Source organism: Bombina bombina, chromosome 6 (assembly GCF_027579735.1).
Source record: "Bombina bombina isolate aBomBom1 chromosome 6, aBomBom1.pri, whole genome shotgun sequence".
Lineage (NCBI taxonomy): Eukaryota > Metazoa > Chordata > Amphibia > Anura > Bombinatoridae > Bombina > Bombina bombina.
The window spans coordinates 743,920,613-743,942,258 of record NC_069504.1 but is presented as its reverse complement, the minus strand read 5'-3'; the positions used below and the strand labels follow the sequence as shown (position 1 = coordinate 743,942,258).

General features: G+C 41.5%; 1 protein-coding gene across 2 annotated transcripts in view; it reads right to left on the bottom strand.

Moving 5' to 3' along the window:
* The window catches only part of AP3M2 (adaptor related protein complex 3 subunit mu 2), a 38,567-nt gene extending 17,237 nt beyond the window's left edge, over positions 1–21,330 (bottom strand). The window contains exons 1-4 of one of the 2 annotated variants that reach the window (XM_053717998.1): positions 21,181–21,330; positions 17,585–17,912; positions 15,273–15,444; positions 14,444–14,581 (exon numbers count right to left, since the gene is read on the bottom strand). In XM_053717998.1, the coding sequence (XP_053573973.1) occupies positions 14,444–14,581; positions 15,273–15,444; positions 17,585–17,857 (583 nt within the window). In that variant the 5' untranslated portion in view covers positions 17,858–17,912; positions 21,181–21,330. The remainder of the gene's footprint in view (positions 1–14,443; positions 14,582–15,272; positions 15,445–17,584; positions 17,913–21,180) is intronic. The other variant, XM_053717999.1, reaches the window with a different exon arrangement.
* Between the last annotated feature and the right edge of the window lie 316 nt (positions 21,331–21,646).

The following is a 21,646-nucleotide window of genomic DNA, read 5'->3' as shown; positions in this document are numbered from 1 at the left end:
ATATTCCTTTCAAGGTAAGACCCTATTCGGGCCAGAGTTGAAAGAAATTATTTCAGATATCACTGGGGGAAAGGGCCATGCCCTTCCACAGGATAGACCTTTCAAAGTTAAAAATAAGTCTAATTTTCGTTCCTTTCGCAATTTCAGGAACGAACCGGCTTCTACCTCTACAGCCACTAGGCAAGAGGGTAACGCACCCCAGCCCAAACCAGCATGGAAACCATTGCAAGGCTGGAACAAGGGTAAACAGGCCAAAAAACCTGCTGCTGCTACCAAGACAGCATGAAGGGGTAGCCCCCGATCTGGGACCGGATCTAGTAGGGGGCAGATTTTCTCTCTTTGCTCAGGCCTGGGCAAGAGATGTTCCAGACCCCTGGGCACTAGAAATTGTCTCTCAGGGGAATCTTCTAGAATTCAAGGACCTTCCTCCAAGGGGAAGGTTCCACTTGTCTCGCTTATCTTTAGACCAGATAGAGAGACAGGCATTCTTACATTGCGTAGAGTACCTTTTAAAAATGGGAGTGATAAACCCAGTTCCAACAGCAGAACAAGGACTGGGATTTTACTCAAACCTGTTTGAAGTTCCCAAAAAGGAAGGAACTTTCAGGCCAATTCTGGATTTAAAGATCCTAGACCAATTACTCAGAGTTCCATCATTCCAAATGGAAACCATTCGGATTACCAGTTCGTGGCTCTTCCCTTCGGATTGGCCACTGCTCCGAGAATTTTCACAAAGGTGCTAGGGTCCCTTCTAGCGGTGCTAAGGCCAAGGGGCATTGCAGTAGCACCTTAACTAGACGACATTTAATACAGGTGTCGTCTTTTCACAAAGCAAGGGCTCATACGGACATTGTTCTAGCCTTTCTAAGGTCTCACGGGTGGAAGGTGAACATAGAAAAAAGTTCTCTGTCCCCGTTCACAAGGGTTCCCTTCCTGGGAACAATAATAGACTCGGTAGAAATGAAAATCTTTCTGACAGAGGTCAGGAAACTAAAACTTTTGAACACTTGTCGAGTTCTTCAATCCATTCCTCAACCCTCCATAGCTCAGTGCATGGAGGTAACAGGACTAATGGTTGCGGCAATGGACGTGGTTCCTTTTGCTCAAATTCATTTAAGACCATTGCAACTGTGCATGCTCAAACAATGAAATGGGGATTATGCTGATTTTTCTCCCCAGATTCAGATGGACCAGCAAACCAGAGACTCACACCTCTGGTGGTTGTCTCAGGATCACCTGTCTCAGGGAATGAGTTTCCGAAGACCGAAGTGGATCATTGTCACGACCGACGCCAGCCTCTTAGGCTGGGGCGCGGTCTGGAAGTCCCTGAAGGTTCAGGGTCTATGGTCTCGGGAAGAATTTCTTCTCCCGATAAACATTTTGGAATTGAGAGCGATATTCAATGCGTTCCAGGCATGGCCTCAACTAGCGGAGGCCAAATTCATCAGTTTTCAGTCGGACAACTTGACGACTGTTGCGTACATCAATCATCAGGGGGGAACAAGGAGTTCCCTGGCGATGAGGGAGGTATCCAAGATCATCAAATGGGCAGAGGATCACTTCTGCCATCTATCAGCAATTCACATCCCAGGAGTGGACAACTGGGAAGCGGATTATCTGAGTCTTCAGACTTTCCATCCGGGGGAGTGGGAACTCCACCCGGAGGTTTTTTGCTCAGCTGACCCAGCTATGGGCCATTACAGATCTGGATCTGATGGCGTCACGTCAGAAATTCAAAGCTACACGTTACGGGTCCAGGTCCAGGGATCCCAAGGCGACATTGGTAGATACCTTAGTAGCGCCTTGGTCATTCAATCTAGCTTATGTCTTTCCACCGTTTCCCCTTCTCCCCCGGCTAGTAGCCAGGATCAAGCAGGAGAAGGCTTCAGTAATTCTAATAGCTCCTGCGTGGCCACGCAGGACTTGGTATGCAGACCAATATGTCACCAGGAAAATTTACCATAAGATATGGCGGAAATATCTTTGCTGGTGCAAATCCAAGGGTTACTCATGGAGTAAGATTAGGATTCCAAGGATACTATCTTTTCTCCAAGAAGGATTGGACAAAGGTCTGTCAGCTAGTTCTTTTAAGGGACAGATATCTGCTCTGTCTGTTTGGTTACACAAGCGTCTGGCAGCCATGCCAGATATTCAGGGTTTGTACAGGCTTTAGTCAGAATCAAGCCTGTCTACAGACCTGTGGCTCCTCCATGGAGTCTAAATTTAGTTCTTTCAGTTCTTCAAGGGGTTCCGTTTGAACCTCTACATTCCATAGATATTAAGTTACTATCTTGGAAAGTTTTGTTTTTTTGTAGCTATTTCTTCTGCGAGAAGAGTTTCTGAATTGTCTGCTTTGCAGTGTAATTCACCCTATCTGGTGTTTCATACAGATAAGGTCGTTTTACGTACCAAACCTGGTTTTCTTCCAAAAGTGGTTTCCAATAAGAATATCAACCAGGAAATAGTTGTTCCTTCTCTGTGTCCTAATCTAGTTTCTAACAAGGAACGTCTGTTACACCATCTTGATGGGGTTCATGCTTTAAAGTTTTATCTAAAAGCAACTAAAGACGTCAGACAAACATCGTCCTTGTTTGTCGTCTATTCTGGCAAGAGGAGAAGTCAAAAGGCGACTGCGACCTCTCTGTCTTTCTGGCTGAAAAGCATCATCCGGTTGGCTTATGAGACTGCTGGAAGGCAGCCTCCTGAACGAATTACAGCTCACTCTACTAGAGCTGTGGCTTCCACATGGGCTTCCAAGAATGAGGCTTCTGTTGAACAGATTTGTAAGGCAGCGACTTGGTCTTCACTGCATACGTTTGCCAAATTTTACAAATTCATTACTTTTGCTTCTTCGGAGGCTATTTTTGGGAGAAAGGTTTTGCAAGCAGTGGTGCCTTCCGTTTAGGTTACCTGACTTGTTCCCTCCCTTCATCCGTGTCCTAAAGCTTTGGTATTGGTTCCCACAAGTAAGGATGAAGCCGTGGACCGGATACACCAATGTAGGAGAAAACAGAATTTATGTTTACCTGATAAATTTCTTTCTCCTACGGTGTATCCGGTCCACGGCCCGCCCTGGCATTTTGGTCAAGTTTAAATTTATTTTTTGTAAACTACAGTCACCACTGCACCTTATGGTTCTCCTTTTTCTCCTAACCTTCGGTCGAATGACTGGGGGGGCGGAGCCCGAGGGGAGCTATATGGACAGCTCTGCTGTGTGCTCTCTTTGCCACTTCCTGTAGGGGAAGAGAATATCCCCACAAGTAAGGATGAAGCCGTGGACCGGATACACCGCAGGAGAAAGAAATTTATCAGGTAAACATAAATTCTGTTTTTCTAACTTTGACCCCCAAAATCTGTTACACACCTACAACCACCAAAAAACACCCATGCTAAATAGTTTCTAAAGTTTGTCCTGAGTTTAGAAATACCCAATGTTTACATCTTTGCTTTTTTTGCAAGTTATAGCACTTTGCTATTTCCAAACCATTTTCTTTTTCAAAATTAGCAATAGTTACATTGTAACACTGATATCTGTCAGGAATCCCTGAATATCCCTTCACATGTATATATATTTTTTTTTTAGTAGACAACCCAAAGTATTGATCTAGGCACAAATGGTTGTAAATGCTTCTCTGGGATCCCCTTTGTTCAGAAATAGCAGACATTTATTGGTTTGGCATTGCTTTTTGCTAATTAGAAGGCCACTAAATGCTGCTGCGCACCACACTTGCATTATGCCCAGCAGTGAAGGGGTTATATTAGGTAGCTTGTAGGGTTAATTTTAGCTTTAGTGTAGAGATCAGCCCCACACCTGACACATTCCACCCCCTGATCCCTCTCAAACAGCTCTCTTCCCTCCCCCACCCCACAATTGTCACCCCCATCTTAAAGGGACATTATACTCAAAAAAATTATCCCTTTTAATTTGTTCCCAATAATCCATTTTACCTGTATTAAATTGTTTAAAAGTATTTTCATTACCCTTATATTGGCATTTGAAATAGTTTATTTAGCATGTGGTATCCCCACCCATCCTGAAAGTTTTTGGCCTCAAGGCCAAGCTGTGTTAACACAGCCAGTAGAAGAAATTACACTCCCACTGTGTTCCATTGTTCTCTCCAAGTATTGGTGATTGTTTTATGGACAGATATAAGATAAAGAAGCAGGTATATGTACACAATGTGATAAAGTAATGAGATCTGATTATACCTACAAGCTCAACCCATTTTATTAGGTTGTGACTTCAAAACACAAAATCAGCTTATTCATATACACAAACCTTAAAAAGCAAATCTCATTCATTTTATACTCTGCAGCTGGTAAAAAAAAGTAATTGGAAACACATTAAGGGAAAAACAATTGTATAGTATACTGTTCTTTTAAGTACTGGCAGAAAGTCTGCCAGTACTAAAATAAAAGTTTTTGTTTTAATTTTTTTTTTATAAGTATATATTCTGCAGTGTAGGATCCCCCTTAGCCCCTAACCTTCCTGATCCCCTGCAAACAGCTCTCTAACCCTCCCACCTCTACCTATTTGCCGCCATCTTGGGTACTGGCAGCTGTCTGCCAGTACCCAGTTTGCTAAAAATTAGGCTTTTTTTTAATAAAAAATAATAAAAATTTCTGTAGTGTAGCTGCCCCCCTCAATACCCTACCCCTAGATTCCAACACAGAGGTAACCATTACTTCATATATATTTTATCTACTTATTTATAGTAACTAAAGTAAAGTTATAGAATCAAACCCTTTACACACATACTACAGGTAAAACTTTAAAAATTAGAATATCGTGCAAAAGTTCATTTATTTCACTAATGCAACTTAAAAGGTGAAACTAATATATGAGATAGACTCATTACATGCAAAGCAAGATAGTTCAAGCCATGATGTTTTCATAATTGTGATGATTATGGCTTACAGCTCATGAAAACCCCAAATCCACAATCTCAGAAAATTAGAATATTGTGAAAAGGTGCAATATTCTAGGCCCAAAGTGTCCCACTCTAATTAAGCCATAACAACTTCAAAGGGTTCCTGAGCCTTTACATGGTCTCTCAGTCTGGTTCAGTAGGAATCACAATCATGGGAAAGACTGCTGACCTGACAGTTGTGCAGAAAACCATCATTGACACCCTCCATAAGGAGGGAAAGCCTCAAAAGGTAATTTCAAAAGAAGTTGGATGTTCCCAAAGTGCTGTATCAAAGCACATTAATAGAAAGTTACGTGGAAGGGAAAAGTGTGGAAGAAAAAGGTGCACAAGCAGCAGGGATAACCGCAGCCTGGAGAGGATTGTCAGGAAAAGGCCATTCAAAAGTGTTGGGGACTTTCACAAGGAGTGGACTGAGGCTGGAGTCAGTGCATCAAGAGCTACCACACACAGACGGATCCTGGACATGGGCTTCAAATGTCGTATTCCTCTTGTCAAGCCACTCCTGAACAACAAACAACGTCAGAAGCGTCTTACCTGGGCTAAAGAAAACAGACCTTGTCTGCTGCTCAGTGGTCCAAAGTCCTCTTTTCTGATGAGAGCAAATTTTGCATCTCATTTGGAAACCAAGGACCCAGAGTATGGAGGAAGAATGGAGAGGCAAACACTGCAAGATGCTTGAAGTCCAGTCTGAAGTTTAAACACAATAATAATTTGGCAGATTTTAGATTTTGGGGTATCAAAAAAGTAACTAGGAATTTGAGAGGGGGTAATTTGGAAACAGAACTACTTAGAATCGAATCTGAAACTATATACACTTTACAAACCTTACAACCCCAGGGACTTAATTCAGAATTAGAAATATCCATTTTTCTGTAACCATCTATCATTACTACTTTGGGGTGCATTATATAGAACTAAACCACCCACCACATTATTAGACTTTACATACTTCATTATTCAGTCCATATAGATGTATTTGTCTATTAGAAAGAATCAGAGTTATAATGAAGCAGATATTATTAATGTCAATATATAACTAGCCTGAGAGATTTAGCAGGCACTACATTATTCAAATATACATAATAAACATAGGTATATGTTTAGTAAACATTTTTTATTATTGAGATGTTCTATCCGGATTGCATTTAGACATGGTTGTTCATTAGGTTTCAAACATTTATGTTTCACATCATTATATTTACATCTTATTTACTACTCCAGTTTGGTTCTACTTATAACTGCTAGGGTTATTATTTAATAAGAAAGAATCAGAGTCAGCACTATATTTGATATCAAATTTGGTATCATCGCACTAAGTTAATATATGAATAGCACATGAGGTATAGGTGGCACCACACTCTTATATTTCCTACACTTAGATCTACACTTTATTTTTACCATGTTTAAAAACGTTGATAATTAGTTAAATTTATTAGTGTTATTTTTCTCTTTATATAAATCAGCATATGTAAGTGTCCAGATTTAGATTTAGGTTCTACTTATAACTCCTAGGGTTCTTATTCAATAAGAAAGAATCAGAGTCAGTACTATATTTGATATTAAAGTTGGTATCATCGCACTAAGTTAATATATGAATAGCATATAAGGTATAGGTGGCACCATACTCTTATATTTTCTTTATTAACAATAGATTAGGTTTACATTTCATTTTCACCATGTTTTAAAAAACGTTGACAATTAGTTAAATTTATTAGTGTTATTTTTCTCTTTATATATATCAACATATGTGAGTGTACAGATTTAGGAATTTCCACCTTTAAGAAAAAAGAGGTGGTGTTTATTGGCTCCAATAAGATTGGTTATCTACTGGCCAATGAGATCTAAGGAACACCTTTAAAAGGTGTGTGTAATATACCTGGAGTATCTTGATAAAGCCCTCCTGGGGTGAAACGCGTAGAATTTACTCCAGTGTTTTTGTTTTTAATATTGGACACTAAGAGACTTATATAACACTAACAGCTGCGATCCAGCCCCCTCTTGTGGACGAACAAAGCCAACTGCCACTTGAGGACCAGGGATCTGATCAGCGCCAATATTAGTTGTCCTATTTTGCTGCTAATACTGCATGGAGTGCAGTTTTTAAGGAACACTTCCACCGTATTTAAGGGTCACAGGCACCTTGTGACGTTGTGACATTGACCGGACTGTTACACCTATCATCAGAGGTACCGTCACACACACTCAGTAAGAGGATCCATCCGGCCTATCAAAGAAAGGGTGTGTGGCCCAAACCGCCAATCATTACGAAAGCGGGCGGTTTGTTGTTTAGCCGCGAAATACCCCGTAAGACACAGACGCCGAAGAAAGCACTAGGAATCAACATATGGTCGAGCTGCCAGCTCCCATAACTCCGAGTTCAGTAAGGTACCTTACTAGTTATAAAACTGTGACTTTCCCATCATACAGGAACTTTGTTATATCAGACATCCGTGTGATATATTCATTCTATTTGGAGCCAATATTTGTTTCTTGCCTATTACACTTAAGGGAGACGTCCCTAGTGTGAGTTTTTTTATAACAGTCAGCTACCTTTTTATATTAATGTTTAATATTAAATATATATATATATAATTTTTAAACTATAGTCAGAGAGATTTATTTGCATATACCGGAACCTATACACTATAACAGATTTTTGTTTCACTTAGCAGACCGCTTAACACTTCATTTGTATTTTGATTAATTTTTACACACTGTATCCTTTTTCCTGCATCATAATACTAGTTAAGGCTATTGTTAGATTCTAGTACACACCATAGCACGGATTAGACCACAGAGTTTCATTATTTGCTTTTTAAGGTTTGACACTAAGTAACAAGTGCACCTGTCATTTCTAGGTTAATTCACATATATGTTATTTTTGTAATACGAGTTGTATTTACCACAGATATTTAATATATAGGTATTGATTCTATTTCCACCGTAGGTAGTGTAATCCTAGCTATTCATTTAGCGCCAGTTATTCACCTCTAGTTTTCTTTAAAGACTGCTGACCTGACAGTTGTGCAGAAAACCATCATTGACACCCTCCATAAGGAGGGAAAGCCTCAAAAGGTAATTTCAAAAGAAGTTGGATGTTCCCAAAGTGCTGTATCAAAGCACATTAATAGAAAGTTATGTGGAAGGGAAAAGTGTGGAAGAAAAAGGTGCACAAGCAGCAGGGATAACCGCAGCCTGGAGAGGATTGTCAGGAAAAGGCCATTCAAAAGTGTTGGGGACTTTCACAAGGAGTGGACTGAGGCTGGAGTCAGTGCATCAAGAGCTACCACACACAGACGGATCCTGGACATGGGCTTCAAATGTCGTATTCCTCTTGTCAAGCCACTCCTGAACAACAAACAACGTCAGAAGCGTCTTACCTGGGCTAAAGAAAACAGACCTTGTCTGCTGCTCAGTGGTCCAAAGTCCTCTTTTCTGATGAGAGCAAATTTTGCATCTCATTTGGAAACCAAGGACCCAGAGTATGGAGGAAGAATGGAGAGGCAAACACTGCAAGATGCTTGAAGTCCAGTCTGAAGTTTTCACAGTCTGTTGGTCCACTGTGCTTCATTAAGTCCAGGGTCAACGCAGCCGTCTACCAGGAGATTTTGGAGCACTTCATGCTTCCTTCCGCAGACAAGCTCTATGGGGATGCAGACTTCATTTTCCAACAGGACTTGGCACCTGCCCACACTGCCAAAAGCACCAAAACCTGGTTCAATGACTGTGGGATTACTGTGCTTGATTGGCCAGCAAACTCGCCTGAGAATCTATGGGGCATTGCCAAGAGAAAGATGAGAGACATGAGACCGAACAATGCTGAAGACCGCTATTGAAGCATCCTGGTCTTCCATAACACCTCAGCAGTGCCACAGGCTGATAGCTTCCATACCACGCCGCATTGAGGCAGTAATTGCTGCAAAAGGGGCCCAAACCAAGTACTGAGTACATACAGTATGCATGCTTATACTTTTAAGAGGTCCGATATTGCTCTACCTGTATGTACAATCCTTGTTTTATTGATTGCATGTAATATTCTAATTTTCTGAGATTGTGAATTTGGGGTTTTCATGAGCTGTAAGCCATAATCATCACAATTGTGACAAATCACGGCTTGAACTATCTTGCTTTGTATGTAATGAGTCTATCTCATACATTAGTTTCACCTTTTAAGTTGCATTAGTGAACTTTTGCACGAAATTCTAAATTTTCGAGTTTCATCTGTATATTTGATATTTAAACAACTATGATAATTTAAAAAATATTATCAAGCTAAGCTTTGTTTTGAATAAGTTACTATAATTAACATGTATTTTAACGGGATATGAAACCCAAACATTGTATTCAGTGATTCAGACAGAGCATGCTATTTAAAACACAAGTTTCCAATTTACTTCTATTATCAAATTTGCTTCGTTCCCATTATATTTTTTGTTGAAGAGATACCTAGGTAGGCACCTAGAGCACTACATGGCAGGGAATAGCGCTGCCATCTAGTGCTCTTGTAAATGGATAACATTCTTGCAAAGCTGCTGCCATATAGTGATCCAGAAATGGGGACGACTCCTAAGCTTACGTCTCTGCTTTTAAAAAAAAAGAGAACTAGAGAACAAATAAAATTTGATAATAGAAGTAAATTAGAAAGTTGTTTAACATTACATGCTCTATCTAAACCATGAAATAAAAATGTTGGGTTTCACATCCCTTTAATATAGCTTTCGGCAATATTCTGTGATTAAAAGGGACAGTAAAGTCAAAATTAAACTTTGAAAATTGAGGCAGAAAATGCAATTTAAAAAACTATCCAGTTTACATATATTACCTAATTCGCCTCATTCTCTTAATATCCTTTGATGAAAAACCATACCTAGGTAGGCTCAGAAGCAGCAATGCACTACTGGGAGTTAGCTGGCAATTGGTGTTGCACATATATTCCTCTTCTTATTGGCTCATCTTTTATGTTTATCTAGCTCTCAGTAGTGCAGTGCTGCTCCTTCAACAAAGGATCACAAGAAAATTAAGCAAATTTGATAACAGAAGTAAATTGGAAAGTTGTTTGAAATTGTATGCTCTATCTGAATCATGAATTACAGATCCTTCCACTTATAGTACATATTGTCAATTAACTCTTTAGCTCTCCCTAATGACATTTTATATATTTTTATCTATATGGTCACTGTAATTCTTTCAGAAAAAGTAATTTTATTGAAATATTCTAATATATTTGTTGGTTAATGTTACATTCTACAGTCTTAATTGTTTATTGTTGGTCTAATTTAATTCAATTCCACTAAACACAGCAATTCCATCATTTAAAAAAAAAAAAAAAAAAAAAAAAAGATAAATCCATTTTAATAAAATAATTATATAGATAAAATTTAGCAATAGGCAACGTTTTGACAAAAGCCTTTTAAATGCAGTGTTAAATTTGAGTGAGGTTAATACAGGAGAATTATGTTCACTTACTGTCACGGATACCGGGCTGCAAGGTTTAAACTCCCACCCCCCTACAACCTCACTGTCACGGATACTGAACTGCAGGGGATGAATATTTTTTGGTTGGAGTATAAGGATACAGCCCAATTCAGTATTGCCTTTCCCAACCCCCCCCCCCCCCCCCCAGACTCAGAATGTTCGAGATTATTGCAACCTCCTGCTGTTATGTGTCTGTACATTCAGTCTAGGTGTGAGACACAGAGCAGGAGATTACACACAGCACAGACAATCGAATGCGGAGACCTCTTGCTGTTATGTGCCTTTCTGCTATTGTATGAGTCATTCATTGTCCTTTTGTGATTAGAATCTTGTTTAACTAACCATTGTCTGATGTTTGTCCCATTGTATAATATTTGTTATAACTACCCCCCTTTTCTGTTGGAAATGTATAAAAGCTGTGTTTTCTGTGAAATAAAGCAGTTCTTACTTCACCTGAATGCAAGTCTGTCTAGTCATTTAGGTGGGCTCCTGCTAGAATCATTTTCTTGGGCTACATAGCTGGAGTCACCAGGGAGGAAGAAGGACTCGTTAGGCGGAGCTACCCAGTCGGGGTAGCCGGGGTATCCGTCACATTGGCTGGCAGAGGTGGGATGCTTCCAACTTCCTGGGACATTCAAACCACCAGCTAGAAGTATTATTGAATGGAGACTCAAGGGAAAACTGCGGGTACCAGGAGCAGAACTACCCCCACCAGAGAAATGCTGGGGGAGGACCAGGCGGCCGGTGGGTCGGATGATGACCAGGGCATGACATCCCCTTGGCCGGGCATTTGGGCAACTCCCGAACACACCACCGCCTTACTCAGGTCTTTTTCTGGCCCAGAATCACAAGAGACATTAGGGAGTATTGCAAGACCTGCGTGGTGTGTCAGAAAGTAGGGAAGACCGGGGACCATACGAAAGCGCTCCTTAATCCTCTCCCCGTTATTGACGAACCCTTTAGCAGAATCGCTGTGGATATAGTAGGGCCCCTACCTCGACCCAGCCCCTCCGGGGAAAAATACATACTCACGGTAGTCGACTATGCCACTAGGTATCCCGAGGCAATACCTCTGGCGAATATCCAGGCGGACACGGTGGCAGGTGCTTTGCTCCAGGTATTCCCCAGGGTAGGCTTCCCCCGAGAAATGGTCTCTGACCAAGGGACCCAGTTTACAGCGGAGGTCACCCAGAAAGTTATGGGAACTGTGTGGGATAAAATCCCTGTACAGTGCCCCATATCACCCCCAGACCAATGGGCTTTGTGAACGGTTTAACGGGACACTGAAGCAATTGCTTCGGACGTTCTCGGCCACTCACAAAGACTGGGAAAAATTCCTGCCGCACCTCCTCTTTGCCTACCGAGAGGTGCCCCAGGAATCCACCGGGTTTTCACCCTTTGAGCTGCTATATGGCCGAAAAATAAGGGGGCCCCTAGACTTGTTGAAAGCCCACTGGGAGTGATCAGCCGGGGAGGAAGGACCCTCTATTGTGGCGTACGTCCTGAAGTTCAGGGATCGTCTGAAGGACCTCACTTCCATGGTGCGGGAGAACCTTCAGGGCGCAAAAAGGAGACAGAAACGGTGGTACGACCATAACGCTCGTATCTGAATTCTTACAGTAGGGCAGAGGGTTCTAGCCTTGAAGCCTGTCAAAACGGACAAGTTACAGGCTTCCTGGCAAGGGCCCTACCGGGTGGTGGAACAATTGAATAACACCACCTACCTTGTAGCAAAATACTCCGATGACCGGGTCTAATGGAACATGCTCAAGGAGTATGTAGAAAGACCCAAAGATGTATCCACTATCTGTGCTCCGGCTGTGGCAGACTCGGAGAGCCTCCCCATGCCGGAGCTCCCTGGGCCGGATGAGACCCCTCAAGGAGTAGCCAACATAATCCTGGATGAGAGGTTAGCGGCTGGACAGAGACAGCAGGTCTGGCATTTACTAGAGGACCGCCAGGAGATGTTCTCCAATGTCCCTGGGTACACCACAGTGGCTGGGCACCGAGTGGAAACCCCGGGGCAAGCTCCCCTGAGGCAGGCAGCTTACAGAGTACCTGAAGCTGTCAGAGACAGTATGCACCGGGAGCTCCGAGGAATGTTGGACCTCGGTGTTGTTGAACCGTCCAACAGTCCCTGGGCCTCCCCGGTGGTGCTGGTCCCCAAAAAAGATGGTACTACCTGGTTCTGCATTGACTACCGTAAGCTCAATGGCAGAATCACAACCGATGCCTACCCCATACCCCGCGTCTATGACCTCTTAGATAGAATTGCCAGAGGTCACTTCCTAACTACCCTTGACCTCTGCAAGGGGTATTGGCAGATCCCACTAGACCCTGAATCTGTTCCCATGTCCGCCTTCATCACCCTTTTCGGCCTCAACCAGTTTAAGGTCATGCCGTTTGGGATGAAGAACGCTCCACCCACCTTTCAGAGGACGGTGGATCGCCTGCTGGATGGTCTCTAAGACTATGCTTGTGCCTACTTGGACGACATTGCCATCTTTAGCGACACCTGGGAGGACCATTTGATCCACCTGGGCATTGTTCTAGATCGCCTCAGAGCCGCCGGGCTGACCCTGAAGCCCGACAAATGCACCATAGACCGCTCAGAAGTCCAGTACCTGGGCCACCAAGTGGGCTGCGGACAGCAGTGGCCGGAGCCGGCCAAGGTTGAGGCAGTGGCAAACTGGCCCACTCCTCGAACCAAGACTTAGGTCTTAGCCTTCCTAGGAACTGCCGGCTATTACCGAAGGTTCGTCCCCAATTATAGCACCCTCGCCAAACCCCTGACCGACCTGACTCGTAAAAGACTGCCCGACAGGTACTGTGGTCCCCAGAATGTGAAAACGCCTTTCAGAGCCTCAAGTCTGCCTTGATCTCTGCCCCCATCCTGGCCGCACCTAACCCCACCAAACGTTTTTGTGTCCACACAGATGCCTCCATGTTTGGATTGGGAGCAGTGTTAAGCCAGATGGACGAGGAAGGGCATGACCATAGTCTACATCAGTAGGAAGCTGCTGCCCAGGGAGGTAGGCTACGCGGCGGTGGAGAAGGAATGCCTGGCACTCGTATGGGCCCTCAAGAAATTACAACTGTACCTATATGGAAGACCTTTCACTGTCCTCACCGATCACAACCCCCTGGTGTGGCTTAACAGAGTGTTGCAAGATAATGGACGTCTACTAAGATGGAGTTTGGCCCTGCAGCCCTTTAATTTTGACGTTCAGTATAGGCCAGGAAAGGGCAATGGGAATGCCGATGGACTTTCCCGGCAGACTGAAATAGAATGCTCGTCGGACAGCCCCAAGTAGACCCGTGTGGATCTAGCCAGGTCTGTCGAACTGGAAGGGGGGGAGTTGTCACGCATACCAGGCTGCAAGGGTTAAACTCCCACCCCCCTACAACCTCACTGTCACGGATACTGGGCTGCAGGGGTTGAACTCTTACCCCCCTTTTTTGGTTGGAGTATAAGGTGACAGCCCAATTCAGTATTGCCTGTCCCAACCGCCCCCCCCCGACTCAGAATATTCGAAATTATTGCAACCTCCTGCTGTTATGTGTCTGTACATTCAGTCTAGGTGTGAGACACAGAGCAGGAGATTACACACAGCACAGACAATCGAATGCGGAGACCTCCTGCTGTTATGTGCCTTTCTGTTATTGTATGAGTCATCCATTGTCCTTTTGTGATTAGAATCTTGTTTAACTAACCATTGCCTGATGTTTGTCTCATTGTATAATATTTGTTATAACTACCCCCCTTTTCTGTTGGAAATGTAAAAAAGCTGTGTTTTCTGTGAAATAAAGCAGTTCTTACTTCACCTGAATGCTAGTCTGTCTAGTCATTTAGGTGGGCTCCTGCTAGAATCATTTTCTTGGGCTACATAGCTGGAGTCACTAGGGAGGAAGAAGGACCCGTTAGGTGGAGCTACCCAGTCGGGGTAGCCGTCACACTTACTAATTCTCTTATTCATTAGTCCAATTAGTAAAATGTTGTGAAAGCCTGGAGATAATGTTTCCCCATTGATGAATACCTGACTTGTCGATAATAGCATCGATTTCTTCTATAACATCGAAGTAAGCCTCATTGTTGGTATATTTTACACCTGTACGTCTCCATGGCACTACTGAGAGCTGTCCTGTGGGAAGCTGGTCACCGACGTTGGAGCTGCCTGAAAAAGATTAATGAAGAATAGTACATTAAGTTCATAGCACATAACAAAAATGTTAAGTTGTAGGTTGATTTTTTTTTTTTTTTACAATTGTCTTATTGACATCCCTATTCAAAAGGCATTAAAGGGACATTAAACCCAAAAATGGTCTTTCATGATATTATCTAATTTGCTTTGTTCTCTTGGTCCTTACATGTGCATAACAGAACAATTCTGGAGAAGATTAAATTGTGTTAAGTTAATACCAAAAATAACTAAAGAGAAAACTACCTTAAAGGGATACTGAACCCGTTTTTTTTATTTCATGATTCTGATAGAGCATGCAATATTAAGCAATTTTCTAATTTTTTCCTTTTATCCATTTTTCTTCGTTTTCTTTCTATCTGTATTTGAAAAAAGCAGGAATGCAAAGCTTATGAGCCGGCCCATTTTTGGTTCAGAACCCTGGATAGCGCTTGCTGATTGGTGAATACCATTTAGCCACTAATCAGCAAGAACAACCTAGGTGCTGAACCAAAGATGGGCCGGCTTGTAAGCTTACATTCCTGCTTTTTAAAATAAAGATACCAAGAGAACGAAGAAAAATTGATAGTAGGAGCAAATTATAAAGTTGCTTAAAATTGCATGCTCTATCTGAATCATGAAAGAAAAAAATGTGGGTTCAGTATCCCTTTAAACTTTACAATCTTACCTGTGATGGTGTTGACTACACTGCGAAGAATAGTTGGTGGTTTGATAAGCTCTTTCAGAATATTGGACTCAGTGGCAAGAGGGAATCCATTGTCCAGCATCTCTTCAAGAACTTCATACACAACTACCACATTTTCCTTGATGACAGCCTCAGAACATGAGCCAAAATAATCCTAAGGGAAAGAAGAGAGAGAGAGAAAAAGAGAGAGAGAGAAAAAGAAAAAGAGAGAGAGAGAAAAAGAGAGAGAGAGAAAAAGAGAGAGAGAGAAAGAAAAAGAGAGAGAAAAGAGAGAAAAGAGAGAAAAGAGAGAGAGAAAAGAGAGAGAGAGAGAAAAAGAGAGAGAGAGAAAAGAAAAAGAGAGAGAAAAGAGAGAGAGAAAAGAGAGAGAGAGAGAAAAAGAGAGAGAGAGAAAAGAGAAAGAGAGAGAGAAAGAGAGAGAGAAAAAGAAAGAGAGAGAAAGAGAGAGAAAGAGAGAGAAGGATTACATTTATTATGATCTTAAAGGGACTAACTTACCTCTTATTAACAAAGCAAAGCAAGATTAAAGGAACATTACATTTATCAAATATGATTTGTTCTCTTGGTTTCCAAAGGAACACTGAAGTCAAAATTAAAACTTTCATAATTCAGATAGAACACACAATTGTGAACAACTTTCCAATTCACTTCTATTATCAAAATTAAGCACAATTTGTATTTGCACACTTTCTAAGGCTCCTACTGAGCATGTGCAAAAATTCACAGAATATATGTATATGCATTCTGTGATTGGCTGATGACTGATGCAGGGGAAAAGAAAATTTAACTAACTGAAATTCAGACTAAGGGCCAGATCTAATGGTCTCTGGGCTGGCGAGATTATTAACCTCTTAAGGACATATGACGGAATTTTTCCGTCATAAAACAATTGAGCAAACTGAAAGCTGTGTCCTTAAAGGGTTAAAGAATGCTCAACAGTCCTATTTCCCTGGTGGAATGATCTAAAGACATTTTTTACTCTGAAAACAGGGTGTCTCGTTAAGGGGCTTTTATACTAAAACTAATAATTGAACTATTCACAAAAAAAAATAGACATTGTATTGTTAAGGTGCCTCAAAAATAGTAAACAAAATTCTTCACCAAAAATCGTATTTTCTCAAAAAGGTCAATGCTGTATGTAAATTACACAGGAATAAATTATATTAAATATGCACAGCATAAATAGATGTGCAAAAAATCGTACTTATAAGTGCAAAATACAAAGCGTAATTGTTGTTTTTTCGTAAAATGGGCTGAACACGGTCATTCCCTAGGCGTATATGAAATTGTCTCTCTAATCCCAGCGTAATTCCATAAAGATTTTCACACTACAGATCTCAGTTTTTTCTCGTCAACTGAAAGGTGGCAAGCTTTTCTCAAAAAACTGAAAATACTTATAACCCAAATAGACAAACACTGAACCCAATTTTTTTATTTTGTGGTTCAGATAGAGCATGCAATTTTAAGCAACTTTCTAATTTACTCCTATTATTAGATGCTGGCCCATTTTTGGTGAACAGCCTGGGTTGTCCTTGCTGATTGGACAGCACCAATAAGCCAGTGCAGTCCATTGTTCTGAACCAAAAATGTGCTGGCTCCTTAGCTTAGATGCCTTCTTTTTCAAATAAAGATAGCAAGAGGATGAAGACAAATTGATAATAGGAGTAAATTAGAAAGTTGCTTAAAATTGCCTGCTCTATCTGAATCACGAAAGAAGAAAATTTGGGTTTAGTGTCCCTTTAATTTTTAATGTGCGCTCCCTGCTAATTTCCCTCCACGGGGCAAAGTGTCCCTTTTCAGCAAGCTCCATTACTTTCAATAAGAGACATTTTGCCACTGACAGTGACTGCCCTTTTTAAACGATAATTCCACCAGGGCAGCCCCTGCGAAGGTCGCTGAGAGAAAAAAAACACGTCTGAAATTTCAAGGTTTAGATAATCGGGCCCTATGTGCTTTTGTATTGTCCTTTAATTATGCATTTGTTGATAATACCATTCTACTGTATTAAGTGGTAAACTCAGGGGCAGCAATGCACTACTGGGAGCTGGGTCCTAGTAGTGCATGTCAGCTCTGGAGTTGATTTTAACTATTAGCTTTTGCAGGGGCTAAGAACATAGTTATGTGAAAGCAATAGTCCAATAATAAAATGCTCAAACACATTTATTATTTTTGCACTTTTATGTCCCTTTAAAATGAATGTGATCTTTAAAATATAATGTGATCTATGTCAATGCGTCAAAGTAACATAGATGTCTAACAGAGGGTTCGGAAAATAAAACGTAAAGAAACCTCACCTGGAATGTGTCCACTACTCTGTGAAGGAACTCAATAGCAAAGAGTGGAGGAACCTCTGTTTGGATAACGGCAACAAAAAATATAGCATGTCTGTAAACGCTAAGCAGGTAATGGTGAGGGGTTGGGATGATTGGGGGGACGTTTTCAGCTTCTGATGCCCGCTCTTGAGCCTCAAAAAAATAGTCACAGACTGAGCGGGACACCACACTCTTCCAGTGTTTCTCCAGAAAGATATCCCCAGAAGGGTTAATCAGGAACAGACTATGGATCATGGCTGACCTTCAAGACAAGTAACGAATAATGTTGAAGAATTTCTTTGTACACCACCTGAAAATAAAAATGCAATGCTGAAAAAAAATGGTGAGTAGCCCTAAAAAGTGTACCATTCCCTCATAATAAGAAGCATGCACATGTTACAAAACATTTAGGTCCAGATTACAAGTGGAGCAATAAATACCGCTTGCATGCAAGCGATATTAGCGCTTTACTTTGTAATACCAGTGCACGATAATGTGCGCTGGTATTACAAGTTAATCGCATTTCGCCCCACAAGAGCATGCTGCCGTCTGTGAAGGCATCAGAACCTCACGCAGCTAAGGGGTAAGTAGTGCAGCTATGGCAGCATTTTTAAATATATATATGTATATGATTATATACATATATATTTATAGAAGGTAAAAAGGAAAAGGAGCCCACCATATGGTGTAGTACTCAATGATGAAATTTGTTTCCAAACAGTAATCAAATATTACTCACAAGTTTATACATATTAACACATAAATATATATGTATATAATCATATATTTACATCGTGGTCTATGGAAACACACAGTTTTTTTTTAACACCCCACTCCCACCAACTTTAAAGCACCAAAACTGAATAGTGCAGTTATTTTTAACCCTTTGAGTGCTAAGCACTTGCCCACCTGGGTGTAAGATTTTTTAAGGGATTTTTTTATTTTTTTTAACAATTTTTTGTTTTCTTTTTCAGATCCCCAAGACTTACACAAGGTTAGGTGATTACCTTTCCAAAGGTGGGTCTTGGGGGTCTGTAGCTGCTTAGATGCCTGAGATACAGGCTTCTAAGCAGCATGCCCCCTGCTCCTATACTTAACATTGTTAAAGGGACACTGAACACAAATTTTTTCTTTTGTGATTCAGATAGAGCATGAAATGTTAAGCAACTTTCTAATTTACTCCTATTATCAGATTTTCTTCATTTTCTTGGTATCTTTATTTGAAATGCAAGAATGTAAGTTTAGATTCCGGCCCATTTTTGGTGAACAACCTGGGTTGTTCTTGCTGATTGGTGGATAAATTCATCAACCAATAAAAAAGTGCTATCCAGAGTTCTGAACTAATAAAAAAAGCTCAGATGCCTTCTTTTTAAAATAAAGATAGCAAGAGATCGAAGAAAAATTGATAATAGGAGTAAATTAGAAAGTTGCTTAAAATGGCATGCTCTATCTGAATCATGAAAGAAAAAATTTTGGGTTCAGTGTCCCTTTAAGTATAAATAAAGTTGCGCGGTGACGTCATCAGGTTATTGTGCGTGACGTCACAGCGCATAACTTGAAGCCCCAGTGATGCCTGTCACTATGCAGGCCCGTTCGCCGGGGTAGGAGCGGGTGGGAGCCCCCAGATCTCCCTCAAGGTGGGAGAGTGCTAGTGATGGCTCTGAGCTGTCATTAGCACCGGAGTGGGAAACTCTGTGATGGCTCAGAGCCAGCATTAGCACTCAAGGGGTTAATTTAAAAAAAAAACTACATTTTTTTTAAAATTAAAAACTACAATACCCTCTACTTTGAGGGCATTTGGGGCACTTTAAGAAAATTAATAAGAGATCTAATCTCTGGTTAATTTTCAGATCGCTAGTTGCTTTAGGGTCTATTGTGCTCCTGCAAACACGCAAATTTGCCCATTTGCGGGGGCGCAATAATTTAGTGATCCAAACAGCAGCACTAGTTAGACAGGTGAGTGATGTGACTAGCTGCTTCCACTTTAGCAGTGCTCTGCAGGTCCCAGGCGGTAGTTCTACTATATGTTATCCCTTTGCAGGGGTTAAACACACAGGGTCAATAGTCTTAAAGGGACATTAAACACTAAATACATGCTAGATAGAATGATGCATTCAAAGAAAAGATTAGTCTGAGAATAGCAGGTATACGCATTTTTTAGTTTTATTTGTTGTTTAAATATTGACAAAATAAGTATAAAGTCTTGGGGGCTATAATACAATGGGATCTGCCATGTTGTAATTTAGGTTTCTTGCTCTGCTGTTGCCAATTAGGAACACTGATTGGCTAAAATGCATGTCTGTCAAAAGAAAAGACATAAGGGGGCAGTCTGCAGAAGCTTAGATACAAGGTAATCACAGAGGTAAAAAGTATATTAATGTAACTGTGTTGGTTTTGCAAAATTGGGGAATGGGTATAAAGGGATTATCTATTTTTTTTTAAACAATAACAAATCTCAAGTAGACTGTACCTCTAGGGTCATTATAGTTGAAAAATGACATGCTCTAATTTGTTAAAACTAGCAACCCTGCAACTCTATGGGGCCCATTTATCAAGCTCCGTACGGAGCTTGTGGGCCCGTGTTTCTGGCGAGTCTTCAGACTCGCCAGAAACACACATTATGAAGCAGTGGTCTAAAGACCGCTGCTCCATAACCCCGTCAGCCTGCTCTGAGCAGGCGGACAGGAATCACCGGAAATCAACCCGATCGAGTACGATCGGGTTGATTGACAGCTCCCTGCTGGCGGCCCATTGGCCGCGAGTCAGCAGGGGGCGGCGTTGCACCAGCAGCTCTTGTGAGCTGCTGGTGCAATGTTAAATGCGGAGAGCGTATTGCTCTCCGCATTCAGCGAGGTCTTGCGGACCTGATCCGCACTGTCGGATCAGGTCCGCAAGACCTTTAATAAATAGGCCCCTATATGTTTAACCCACTGAAAACAAAGAAGCTCAGAGCCGCAGAGAAATGCTGATCCCGAGCAGCAGTGGCAGTCACACAGCGGGCTTGTGCAACTATCACTTCTGTCTCACCTGCAGTCCAGCAGTTCTCGGAGGCTCCTGAGCAGTAATGTAACTATGTGTTTAAACCCTGCAAAGGGTTGAAGGGTCGCTAGTGTTAAAACAGAATTAGAGCATGTAGTTTTTTCAATTCTAATGACCCTTTAATGCATCACATCCTTAAGAAGGGTACTGTATACGTTTGTGTGACTTAAGTCACTTGCCTTTATAGCAATTTGGGCAGCAAGAACGTGTAGTGCTTTTATTGGTTTAAGGGCCCTAAAATGATATCTTACTTACTGACTGCTATAGTCTTCATCTGGCTCTGCATACTACTTTGGATTTCTATACATTATATTCCACACAGATATAACATATGCAGGTTCATATCCACATACAGGTAGCGATACATAGATAGAAAGGGAGAGATGCAAATACAACGGCAATGATAAGTCTATACCCATATGACACACTTTATACCACACCCCTCCCCCTTGATGCTATTATTCCACGGTGCACACAAATTCTTTTCCAAGGGTGATAGAGACTTGGAGATGGCATACAACAGGTTAAAGGTCTCTTACCTTTTGAGAGAACTTTCTCCGCTTACAGTGGCACAATGTCACACACATATACACTGCAGCTCCTTCCTCTGTATCAGATGATGCTTCCTCCCCTCACAATGCTCAGCTGACTCCCTCCCCCCCCTTCCTTCACCAGCTGCCGAGTGCTTTGTGCACAGGGGCGGAGTGAAAGAGTGTTTCTGTGATGATGACTGTGTGCCTGGATGTGGAAAATGGAAATAAAAGACTGCTTAACAGGGAAGGGACTGGACAATTGTGAATGATTAAAGGACCAGTAAACACAGCAGATTTGCATAATCAACAAATGCAAGATAACAAGACAATACAATAGCATTTACTCTGAATTTTAAATGAGTAGTAGATTCTTTTCTAACACATTTTAAAGTTATGTATATTTCCACTCCCCCTGTACCATGTGATAGCAATCAGCCAATCACAAATGCATATACGTATAGTCTGAGTTCTT